The sequence below is a fragment of the Tamandua tetradactyla genome, chromosome 3 (genome assembly GCF_023851605.1).
Source record: "Tamandua tetradactyla isolate mTamTet1 chromosome 3, mTamTet1.pri, whole genome shotgun sequence".
NCBI classification, from domain to species: domain Eukaryota; kingdom Metazoa; phylum Chordata; class Mammalia; order Pilosa; family Myrmecophagidae; genus Tamandua; species Tamandua tetradactyla.
Genome location: NC_135329.1, coordinates 47,708,132 through 47,721,098, shown reverse-complemented (window position 1 = coordinate 47,721,098; position 12,967 = coordinate 47,708,132). Strand labels below are relative to the sequence as shown.

The 12,967-nt window shown below is 38.4% G+C and overlaps 1 protein-coding gene across 7 annotated transcripts in view; it reads left to right on the top strand.

Annotated features, from left to right (window-relative positions):
* Positions 1-12,967, top strand: part of EIPR1 (EARP complex and GARP complex interacting protein 1) — a 242,379-nt gene that overhangs the window by 163,849 nt on the left and 65,563 nt on the right. For all 7 annotated transcript variants that reach the window (XM_077153077.1, XM_077153076.1, XM_077153073.1 and 4 more), the window contains one exon: positions 10,352-10,508. In XM_077153077.1, the coding sequence (XP_077009192.1) occupies positions 10,352-10,508 (157 nt within the window). The remainder of the gene's footprint in view (positions 1-10,351; positions 10,509-12,967) is intronic.

The following is a 12,967-nucleotide window of genomic DNA, read 5'->3' as shown; positions in this document are numbered from 1 at the left end:
ATCATTTCTTAACTATGTTAAAATACACTATGATAATAACCTCCTAAATTGCTTCCCAGCTACCAAACTGTTTTCTGATTCAGTCTCTCTTACATACTGATGCCACATCATCCACTTGAAAGCATAACTTTAACCATTTTTTATATTTACTGAGCTCTTGCTCCATGCCAGGCACTGTGTCCTCATTCTAAATTCTCAGCCTTCACCCCCAGTCCACTACCCCGTTATCTGAAGCAGATATGTTACACTTCCTAGTCCAGTATTTAAGACCCTTCATGCTCGTGTTCCAGTATGGCTTACCCACCTTACTCCTTAGAGCTTTAATTCACTTATGCTGTATCCCAAATTGAGTTGTTTGCCATTCTTTATGCTCTCATGCTTCTAGGCCTCTACACCTTAATCATTCTTCTAAATAGAGGTTTTTGCATTTCCATGTATCCAAATGTTCTTGGTAGCTTAGGTTAAATAGTACCTCTTCCAGGTACCCTTTCCTGATAATTCTTTCTCTAATGGACTATATCTTTCTCTCCCTCAGCATTTTACCTGGATATTTCTTAAATCATTCATCAATCTTTACTTAATATTACTCAGCCATTTGATTATGTTTTACATCTTTGTGGGCAGTCCCTATATTTGACTCAGTTTCGTGTTTTCAGTCAAATGGAAGCAAGCTTTCATATTGTTGATTATAATTAGTGACCAGATGATTTTATAAGTCAGCTTGTTGGTGTGTAACAAAGAACCACAAAATCTCAGTGACATATAAGAAGCATTTATTTCCCTCTTAGCTATCTGCAATTTGGCTGTACATTAGCTTATCCCTTTTGGGTTTGTCTGGGCTTGCTTCCAAGCTGCTGGTTGGGTCCAGGCCATTTTACATGCCTCTCACCCTTCTTAGAACAGGGGCTACCCAGGGCATGTTCTTTTCATGGCAGTGGCAGAAGTGTAAGTGGTCAAACCCAACTATACTATGCAAGTTTACTTCAAATCCCTGCTTGTTTCACATCTGCTAACATCCCATTTTCCAAAACAAGTAACATCAAGTAATATGGCCAAAACCAGGACTAATGGGCGGGGGAAAATATGGTCTACTTCTAGAGGGAGGAACTGCTCAGTGACATTGCAAAGGGTTTGAATACAGGGAAGAATGAAGAATTGAGAACAATAATTTTATTTTGTACTGTTCTCTTGATTTAATTTAGCTTTTGAGACTAAGATTATTTATTGAAAATAAAAGAGGCTATATTTTGAGAATAAAAGAGAAAATATAAGTAAAGCATGTGTCATTGTGCCAGGCATGTTACAGGTACCCAATAAATGGAGATTTCCTTCCTGTCACTCCTTTTGGGCCATAGCTCACTTTTACTTTTTGGTGTGTCGTTTGCATCCTATAAGAAGCAGACACTGAGTCAAGGTTTGGATTGCAATGGGCTTATTAGAAGGTAATGCCTATGAAAGTGAGAAAAGAAAGAAGTGGGATTGGGCAGTGTTTTAGTTTCTCAACTGCTAAAACAAATCTTATACAATGGGTTAGTTTAAACAATGGGAATTTATTGGCTCATGGTTTTGAGTTTAGAAGAAATTCAAAATTGAGGCATCATCAAAGTGGTGCTTTCTTCAAGAAGGCTATGGCATTCTGGGGCTGGCTGCTGGTGATCTTTGTTCCTGGGCTTTTCTGTCACAATGCAATGCACATCGCAGCCTCTACTAACTTCTCTCTCCATATGGCATTTATTTACTCTGCCTATAAAGGACTCTAGTGATCCAAATTAAAGCCCAACCTAGAAATAAGCCAGAAACAAAAGGGCAAATACTGTATGGTTTCACTAATATGAACTAAATATAATGAGCAAACTCTTGAGAGTTAAATTCAAGAGCATAGGTTATCAGGAGATAGAAAGAGGCTAGATATTCGGCAATCGATGCTTAAGGAGTACAAAATGTTTAATAACGTGATTGCAAATGTTTGGAAACGGATAGCACAATACTGGGTGATGATAGCTCAATACTGTAAGTATAATTAACAAAGCTGAGCATCAGTATGGTTGAAAGAGGAAGGCGAGTGTCATGTATGTAACCAGAAGGAAAGCTAGAGAAGAAAAACTGGGACAGCATAATTTAGCAAAATCTAGAGTGGACAATGGTGGTGGTTAATTGTACAAATATAAGAAAGTTCTTAATGAATTAGAACAAATGTATGTCATTATTACGTTAATAATAAGGTGGGTATATGGGAAAATACAATTAACACAAACTGGGGTCTGTAGTTAACAGTAACACTGTAATGTTCTTTCAGTAATTGTAACAAAGGCACTATACCAAGGCTAACTGTAAGTAATATGGGGATATAAAGGGTATGGTTTTTTGTTTTGTTTCTGTTTTTTTGTTTTGCACGGGCAGGCGCCAGGAATCCAACCCAGGTCTCTGGCATGGCAGGTAGAAACTCTGCCACTGAGCCACCATCGCACCGCCCTATGGGGTTTTTTTTTGGTGGGGGGGAAGAAATTAGAATGTTCTCATAATGACAGTGGTGGTGAATGCATAACTATGTGATTATACCAGTAGACACTGATTGCATACTTAAGATAAATTGTATGATACCTGAATAAAACTTTTTTTTTAAGTCCCAACCTAATATAGTTGTGCCACACCTCAACCAAAGTAACATTTTGAAGAGATCTTATTTAAAATGGGTCCACGCCCACCAAAATGCAAACCAAAGACTAAGAACATGTCCAAACTGGGGTACACAATTTATTCCACCACAGGCAAGGAAAATCTTCAGACCGTGATGCCGATCTGATGCCTGTGAAAGGAAGAGTGGAAAGGAAGCAGGCCTAGGCAGGGAGAGCCTCTGACTGCAATGAAGATATAACCAACGCTCAGCCAACCTAATGAGGAACTCGGTAGCAATGATTTCTCACTAAAGAAGCCCCATCAGATGACCAGGCCCAATATCTGTTGTGCTCAGTCATTAGTTGAGGGCCTCCTCATTAAAACTTGAAAGCTGAGTCAGATTATGAAAGTGCTAACAGCTGGAGGCCGTCAGCTAGCAGCACCCCTTGCATTGACAGCAAGTTCTTTTCTGGGGGAGGTCTGAGTAGTGCACTTGTATGGCTTTCACAGCCCACCTCTCAAGCCACACAGGTCCACTTCTACATATGTGTTTGGAAAGCTGCTCTTCCAGGGTTCCCGTAGGCCTCTCTTCTTGAGCAGGGACACAGAAGGGTTAGGTTGGTGGGACAAACTAGTCTTTGTGGTTGCAGTTGGCCTTATGGTCACAACCAGCACCCACTGTCTCCCTCCTCCAGTATCCATTCTAAATACCCCTTCCCTCAGCTGTTACCTCTGGTGTGCTTAGTGACTGCATGTTGGGGTGCCCCAAATTCTGAAGTCCTGAGCTCTAATTTATCATGTCCTTTCAAGGTCAGGGTTGCTGCACTTGTCTACTCATAATTAGGTGAAGAAAGGCAAAGAGGTGCTTAGGTGTATCACCTGAGTTCTCCATATATTCTTCCCTGTTGTGTAATAGCAACTTTACCTCTCCCTGCTGGCTTATTTTCCCCAGACAAGATGGTGATTCCTCTTTCCTGTGGATTCCTATAAAAAAAAAAGTCCAAAGGCAACAGGTGTAACTTGTAGTTGGATGCAATTCCTACCCGCCCTCCCTCTTGGGAACCAATACCTCCAACTCTGCAGAGCCCAAAATTGTGGACACAAGAAAAAAGTCCTGAGTGGATATATATGGATGATGGTAAATGGGCTCACCCTGGTTTCTTCTCTTGGGTTCTCAGACTCATGCAATCTTTTTGTTGGGAACATGGTACCATATAAAATTGTCTATTTCAATACATATGCTGCATTCTGGAGAATGGCACCTAGCTGCACCTTCTCCTGGCCGTTCCAATGCTTGGTCAGATCTGCAGTTTCTGGGTGGTATGAAATGTGAAAGAAACAGTCGATCCCATCATTATGGCCCACTCCTGTACCTGTAACACAATGAAGTGGATTCCCTCATCATATGTTCTTTGTTGTGGGATTCTCTGCCTAAAGTTCAGATACTTTTTAATCTTTTAATTTTCAAATTGTGGTGTTGCCAGTGGCTCTGCAGACAGGGAAGACAGACTCATACCTGAAATAGATATCTCTTCTGGTGAGAATGAATCCTTCCATCCTTCTAAGATGCAATGGGCCCAGTGCAGTCACCTTGCCACCAAATGGCACCACTGGTCTCTATTATTGACAGGTTGGTTATTCAAAGCAGCAGTAGTAGATCAACCTTGGTAAGTGAAGTCTATGCTTTTGGACCTGTGCCATACCCCTGTTCCTGTCACTGTAGCCACTGATTAAGGCTGGCTGCTTCAACTGACCAGTCGTTTTTGTCTACTTGGTTATTTAATTCCTCTTTCATAGTAGCTATTTTCTGGCTGGTGTTAACATATGATAAAATTTTATTTACATTTTATACTCATTCCCATATGTCCATTCACATATCTCTACCTCAGACATCCCTGTCTCCAATCTTTTGGTCTTTTTCCTTCCAGGCTGCTGACCAGTTGTCAGGCCAGTTGCCACTGCCATTAAGTCTATGCCACTTCTCCTTCATCACAGTGAGGATGCCCAGGCACAACATTCAAAGATCATGCATTGGGAAGATTTTCATTCCCCATTATCATTCAAGTCCACCCTCAGGTGTAGCTGTTTTGTAGACACTGCCCATTTTTGTCTTGTATCCACACACTAGGCCCACCCAGCTGTAAACCAAGCTCAGGCATTTTCTCCCTTCAGCGTAGGATCCCCAAATGACCATAAGCGTGATTGGAGAGAGGGTGCTGGTGCATTTGTAGTGGGTAATATGAGGTCTGGGTACCTACTCATACAGTTTATGCTTATCCTCTAGTCCTGCCCAGCCTTGATCCTGGATAAACTGTTTTTATTTTATAATAGATTGCTGCTGCCTTTATGATTTGGTGGGTATGATTGAACTCACTCATGACTGGCACATGGCCCACTTGGTGCCCCGTGGTCAAAGGTTCCATTTATTAGGTCCCTGAGTGTGGTCATCTCTTCTTCAGCCATTTGGTTCCAGATCTGAAACTGGCTGGAAGGACTATGACTTTTATTGGAGTGATTCCCCTCTACCCCCTGCTCATTCATTCTTGTTTTCTTCTGAATATACAGTATGCATGTATTAGGCAAGCAGTACTCTCATTGGATGCCCCACTACTTCCCCCTAGGAATATCATCTCCTATTAACCATTTTCACAACTCTGCCAGTGGAGCTTCTTTAGCTGGCACTCTAGCCTTCTTGGCCATTAAGATAATTGCTACCCCTGACTTCTGGCAGTAAAATACCATCACCAGTCCTCTGTTGCTTTGGGGCCAGATTTAAATGCTGGAAGTCAGGGGGATGTCACAACGCTTGTTATCAATAAGCCAGGATTTGTGACAGCCTCTTTTAAGAGTGGAATAATTAAGTCATATGGTAACTGAATATTCAACTGCCAAAGTGTTTTCCAAAATGTTTGTACTATTTTACTTTTTCCAACAGTGTATGAGAGTTCTAGTTATTCTACATATTTGCCACTATTTGATAGATGGTCTCTCTTTTTTTAAAAATTTTTTTGTGTCTCTCCATTTCTCTTTAATACTGAACAGTATTCCTTACACAGTTTTATATGACTTCAAGAGCAGAAATAAGAAACATTACTGATAAGACTTTAGGGTGTAAAAATATCACTTTTAGAGATGGCTAGGTGATTTTTTTTTTTTTCACAAGTGTTTTTAAAAAATTTTCAGGTTGGTAATGTTCGTCAAATTTTGTTTAATGTCCAGGTTACAATCAAGCCACAGATGTTTTATTTCACAGGGATGTATTATTATAAAAATATTAGTTATTCTACTTTTGTGTAGAGTATCTCATTTTGGTTTTATTTTGCGTTTCTCTGATTACTAATAATGTTGAGCGTCTTTTTGTGAGCTTATTGACCATTTATATTCTTTTTCTTGTGAATTGTCTAATTCAGTCTTCTACCCACCCCCTCCCATTTTTGTTTATGCCATAGTGAAACGGCTAGAACCTCCAGCATAATATTAACAAAAGTGGTAGGACAGAACTTTCTTGCCTCATTCCCATTCTCTAGGGGATAGCAGTTACTATTTCACTACAACTATGATGTTTGCCATAGTGTTTTTCTTTTTCTTTACTTTCTTTTTGTCATCTAGAAAAACTTCTTTTTTAAAATTCTATTTTTAAAGTTAACAAACAAATTGACTTTTCTCTTTTTGTGCACGTTCTGTGAATTTTACCACATGTGTAACCATCACCACAATCAGGGTCCAGAACCGGTCCATCACGTCTAAAATTCCTTTGTGCTACCCATGTAGTCACATCCTCTCTGTGTTCCTAACTCTGGCAGCCATTGATCTGTGTCACCAGATTGTCATCTTTTTTGGAATGTCAATAGATGGAATATAGTATCTGTCCTTTTGAGACTGGCTTCTTTCACTCAGCATAATGCCTTTGAGATTCATCCAGGTTGTGTTTGTCAATGGTTCATTCCCTTTTATTACTGGATAGTATTCCATTGTATCACTGTACCACAAATTGTTTATCCACTCACAACTGAAGGACATTTGGGATGTTTCCATTTCTGGTAATTTGAGTAGAACTGCTATAAATATTTGTGCAAGTTGTTGTGTAAGCATAATTTTTTTATTTCTTTACTTTTCCCCCCCTAAAACGTAGATTTCTTAATTACAGGAAAAAAGTTTCCTTCTTTTCCTAGTCTACTAAGAATATTATTAGAACTAGGCATTGAATTTTACCAAGATATTTTTCTACATCTTTTGTGGTCACATATTTTTCCTTTATTTTGATAATGTAGTGAATTACATTAACTAATTTTCATATGTTAAATCACCAGTTATACTTGGAACAAACCAACTTTGCTTTGATTTAGGGCTCTTTTTAGATATCACTGGATTGATTTGCTAATATTTTGCTTAGGAGATTTACATTTATTTTCATGAGAAAGAATGGCCTATAATTGTCCTTTCTTGTAATTCTCATCTCAGGTTTTGTTGTCGAGGAACTATTCCCCCAATTTTTCTTTTTCTTCTCTGGAAGAGTTTGTGTGAGATTGGTATTATTTTTTCTTTAAATGCTTGACAGAATTCATGGTGGGGGGAATAGTCGTCTATACTTAGGATTTCTTTGTGGGAAATGTTTAAATCGAATCAATTTATTTAATAGGTATTAGTTTACTTAAAGTTTTTATTTCTTCTAGTATCAGTTCTATTTAGATTTTTCTAGGAATCTGCCATTTTGTCAGTTTTAAACATTGTATTAGGTTGTTTATAACATCCTCTTTTTTGTGAAATCTTTAGTGATGTTTACCTTTTTATTCTTGATATTTATGTCATCTCTTATATCTACTTTTGGAACAGATGTTCAAACAATCTTTACCTTTTAAATTTTAACTACCCTCTCTTCCCCATTTATTCCCACTTCTGGAGGGACCCTGCTGCCACCAATTCCCAAACTTTAGGGGAAATAGAAATGGGGTTGGTTCTCAGCTTTCCCCACTGTTGGCATAGGATTCCATCTTCTTGGGTATGCTACATGATTTACCCCTGGTTTATTTTGCTTTGCAGCTTCTAAGATTGCATTGACATTCCTCCTGACTTTGTGGGTTTAGGACTTTAAAAAGATAACAGAACTAAAAAACTCCTCTATATTATAATACTTTAAAGCTTTCAGGATGGAAAGAAAGTTGAAATATGCATATATTCAGTTAACTGTTTTTTCTTGGAAGTTCCTTCATTGCTTTTTCTACTGTATCAAATTGATGGACTCTTAGGTAGGTAAACAGGGTGCCTTAGGTAAACAGGATGTATTGGAAACTTAGAGGTCCAGCCTCGTGATTTAAGCTCGTGATTTGAAGGAAGTTAGTTTGTTAAAGAGTGAAAAATATTATTTCATCAGCATCATTTTGGCATATTGAAAAGTAGTATGGGCATAGATGAGGAGCTTGATGAGCTGGCATTATAAGAAGATGGTTATTTTCTGACACCTGAACAAAATTCTCTACGGGATAATCTTGTACAGTCGGGAAATTTTTCCGCTAGCCATTTCTTCATTATAATACCTAATTTTACTGTCCCATACCTTTGGTCATTTGTGCATTTCATCCATTTTGAAATGCAGCCATAATTTGGTTCTCATGTTATTAGTTCTATCGCTTTTCAGATTAGACATTGCTTTTTCTACTATTTAAGAAGATTAATATAATCTTTGCTTCTATTGGGTTAATGTTTCAGGCACTCACTTTTTCTTTCCCTCTCAAAGTTGCCAACCCTTTTCTTACTATTCTAATATTTTCAGAATGCCATTGTCAATCTCATAGCAGCATAGAAAGACTGTATAACTGAAAACTTCAGTTAAAAAAATTAATTTATTGTGCCCTACAGAAACCATTGCACATTACTTTTTTTTTTGCACGGGCAGGCACGGGAACCGAACCTGGGTCTCCAGCATGGCAGGCGAGAACTCTGCCTCCTGAGCCACCATGGCCCGCCCCACATTACATTTTTAACTATACAGTTAAAAATGGAAATGTTAACATTAGCATTTTTTATTTCCAGTCTTTTCTTTAAGCCATAATTCCATATTCTTTTAAACCCAGCTTTGGCATCAGAAAATCTTGGTTGAAATCTTGATCCCTACAGGACTGTTTGATCATGGGTAATAATGTAATCATAATAATAATATCAACAAATGTAGGTTTTTTTCCCATATGTTCACTGCTGTATTTCTTGCTTAAGTAGTTAAGTATTTAGATTGAAGGACCACTGTAGTGAATAAGAAATGGCACTTTTTCTAATGTAATCTAAGTTCTTCCCATTTTATAATACCATATTTATTTTCTTATTTGTTCATATGTGGGAAGAAATATATATGGTGTTCTTGTTCTAACGTAATACTTTTACATTCTGCATTTGATGCCAGTTGATGAATTAATATTGAATGATTTAATGTTCATTATTCTGTCTTCATTTATTAGAGGTCATCTTTAAAAGCAGAAGTTGTTTATTAGTACTGAAGGGAAAATAAATTTTGAAAGGATTTATATTTAGGAATTTATGATTAAATTTTTGTCACCTAGTGTTATATCTCATTTTCCTTTTTAATTTGGGTAATTTTAAATTTTTTAGTACAGGGTAATTTTCTAGAGAGGCAAAACCTAGAGCCTGGCACATTTCCTAAAAACAAGTGACCCCAGTCTTTTATAAGTTTTGCCTCTTTATCTACAAAAAAAATGACTTTTTAAGGTGCTCCAAGAATACACAGATTCCTGGAACATTTTGAAAGTATAGTGTCATGATCTCACCATGTGCCTTCCAGTTGAGAGAAAAACCCTGAACGTCATCAGCCTTCTTGAACCAAGGTGTCTTTCCCTGGACGCCTTAGTTGAACATTTTCATATCCTTGCTTTAATTTGGACATTTTCACAGCTTTAGAACTATAAACTTGCAACTTAATAAGCTCCCCCTTTTTAAAAGCCAAATTAAAAAAAAAAAAGTGTGGTGCCAGGATTTGGGGAGAGAGGTGGGATACTGGGCAGCTACCATCAGGAACACGTGAGGCAGAACCCTGTTGTTTGTAGGGCACGTATGCCGTTGGCATGCTTGGAAACATGAGAGGCTACAACACCCGGCATTGGCTGTGCTTTACCTGGTGCGGGGGCACAGTCTAAGCTGAGTTGCCCCATAAGAGCTGTATGGACGCAGTTTGTGGCTTTGCTGAGTGATTTTTGCCTTCTGGTTTCCAATCAATTGTCACCTTAGATACTCTGAGGTAGAATTATACTGACCAAAGTATTTCCAAATGGAGTATTTCTCCCTGTGTTTAATGTCTGTTTAAGATGATCTAATAAAGCTAGAAGAAAAAAAAATCCATTTAATGCAACTCTCAGGCAGAAAGGGACAAGCGGCATACATGGTGATTATATCTCCAGTCCTCTATTTTGCTCTGTTTTTTGAAGAACTGTTGAAGAAGAACAGAAGAAAATCGATTTTGAAGAAATTAAAATTTCTTTTGAAACAGAATGATGGTTTTTAAAACAAGGAAGAAGTGGGTTAAACGAATGCTAATGACGAGCTGTGCCTGGTTCTGCCTGCTGACTCTCGGTCTGTGCTTTTCCCCCTTTTCCCTCTCTGCTGCCTCCGATTTGAAATATTCTAAAGAGCAGATGTGCCCCGCTTATGGATTTTGTGTAAATGTTGATGCGCTGTATACAGAATGTGGGCCGCGTACCATGCTCTGTTGACATTATCCTCTATTGCTTAGCTTCAGACAGTAAAGTCCTGACATGTGCGGCTGTGTGGAGGATGCCGAAGGAATTGGAATCAGGCAGTCATGAATCCCCTGATGATTCATCAAGCACCACGCAGACCCTGGAGCTGCTCTGTCACCTTGACAACACAGCCCATGGCAACATGGCCTGGTAGGATTCTGCATATTTTATACGCCCAGAACAAGCCTGAAGGTTAGACGGGTGCTCGAGTTGATACAGATTTATACTGCAAGAAGCTACATTACACATTTTTCAAAACTCTTCTTTCATTAAAAAAAAAAAAGTGGTACAAATTGATTTTTTTTTCAGTCCCAGTTGTTTTCTAGATTAGAAACATTTATGGAGACCCTGCCACATACATAGTATAAAAGCCTGCATCATGTTCTTTTTCCTTTTCACCCCAAATCAGTTGTTGTACAGTTACCTGACATAATAGTAAAACAAATTAGTCACCATACGACACTTAATTTTTATATTGTTTTCTAGTTATGTTAATACACTTTTATTCAGAAGTTTTATACATAAGTTTTTTGATTTATTACTTTGGGTTGAAGGCCTTTAATTTCTTATTTCTGTGAACTATATATGAAAATACAGTGTGCAAGTTTTTGGTGTAGCCACAAGTATTCTTGTCTTCATTCTCATATTTATTTTTCCCCATCTGTCATATTGAGTGTCGAAGGATGGAGAGCTGTGAAACGCTTTCATTCCCTGGCCAGTTGCAGTATAATTGTTGTAACAGCAGGTTTTACTGTATCCATCCACCAAACAGCTACCAGGTAACCACTAAGAAACCCTACTCAGAATAGTTACTCCTGATCTCTGAGGTAATTGAAATCTAAGTAAATTTAAGAAAACATATTTGTAGAAGGGACTGTGAGAGCAGAACGCTGTTACGGGCATTAGAAATCTGGGAACAATACTACTTCCTTGGTGTGTGTGTGTGTGTGTGTGTGTGTGTGTGTTTGTGTTTGTGTTTGTGTGTGTGTCTCTGAGGAAGGACCCGCATCCTCTCTACACTCAAGTTGTCTTAGTCAATTCTACCAATTGAATTTAATTCAACAGATATTTATTAAGCACCTGCCAAACCTTATCAGACTCTAGGGATTTCAAGGTGAATAGGTCAATGGACCTGGCCTCAAGCAGTCATAATCTCTTAGGGGGAGACCAACAGCGTAGACATCTCAGCTTGATATGGACAAATTGGAGTATATACGGAGATCACCAGGATCCGGGTTCCATGGGCCCCCAGAGGGAAGAGTAATTAATTTTATTAGAGTAATTGAGGAGGGATTTGCTTAGAAGGTAACATCTGGAGCTGGGACTTAAGGAGTGATTCAGTTTTCCATCAGTAGGTTGTGGGTATTGAAGTCATAAAAGGAGAAAAATACATCAGAAACACAATTTCTGGCTCTGGAATACATTTTATGTGACAGTTTGTGATAGATTTACCTTTATAATTGTGCTACGTTAGGTCAATGAGTCTTCTTCTTACAGAGGTGTACTGATTATTAACATCAGTACCCAGTCTTGAAGAGTAAGGGTAGGCAAAGTTTGACTTCTGAAGTCCCCAAGAGAACGTGCCTACCCTTAGTTGCCTAAGTGCAGAGTGGGTTTGTTTCTTACAGTCCCCATCTCTATGTAAATTAAAATCACAGTTAAGATTTTCACTTTTTAAACAATAACAAATTTTCCTAGCAAGCACTCGTGTATTTGTGTGTGCGTGTGTGCACACATGTGTGTTCCGGGAGATACCCCAGGCACTGGGGGAACAGAGATGAATAAGAAATAGTCTGGAGCAGCTGTCAGCGCAGGGAGAGACATATACAGAGAATGTCAGTGTCATGTGACAAGCTCAGGGAAAGCTCAGGGAAAGCGCTTTGGCTCTGCCTAGGGATGAAGAGCTAAGGGAGGGGCTGTCAAATGATCTCCCCAACTTTCCGCCTTGGTGGAAAGAGTCTAAAATAAACCAGCCAGAAAAGCACACCACACCTTTCCATGTGTACATTGTAGGGAAAATTAAATTGTAAAGTTAACCTTAGATCATACCTACACATACATATGAAAGGGAAACTTGGTCTGAGGTAATTGTTGACATTTTAATACTGTCAAATCTAAACTGTCCTCAAATCCACCTTGGAATGCTATTTATTCTGATTTTGCTGCCATTTTTTCCAATATTTCTTAAATTATTTTTTGTTATCTTATACATTATTGCATGTTCTTTTTTTTCTTGTTTAACTTTTATCTTGAGATCATTGTAGGTTCACGTGCAGAAATAATATACAGAGATTCTGTATGTCCTTTCCCCAGGGCCCCCCAGTGGTAATATCCTGCTTAATTTTGATATCATATCACAACCAGGAAATTGACACTAATATAATCTACTTATTTTATTCAGATTTCATCACTTGTACATGCAGCCATGTCTTTATATTTAGTTCTATGCCATTTTGTCATGTGTAGATTCACGTGACCACCACATTAGTCAAGATACAGGTCACATCACAAGGCTTCTCATGCTATTATAACCACAGCACATTTCTCCTTCACCATCCTGTCCCTAACCTCTGTCAACCACTGATCTGTTTTCCATCTCTACAATTTTG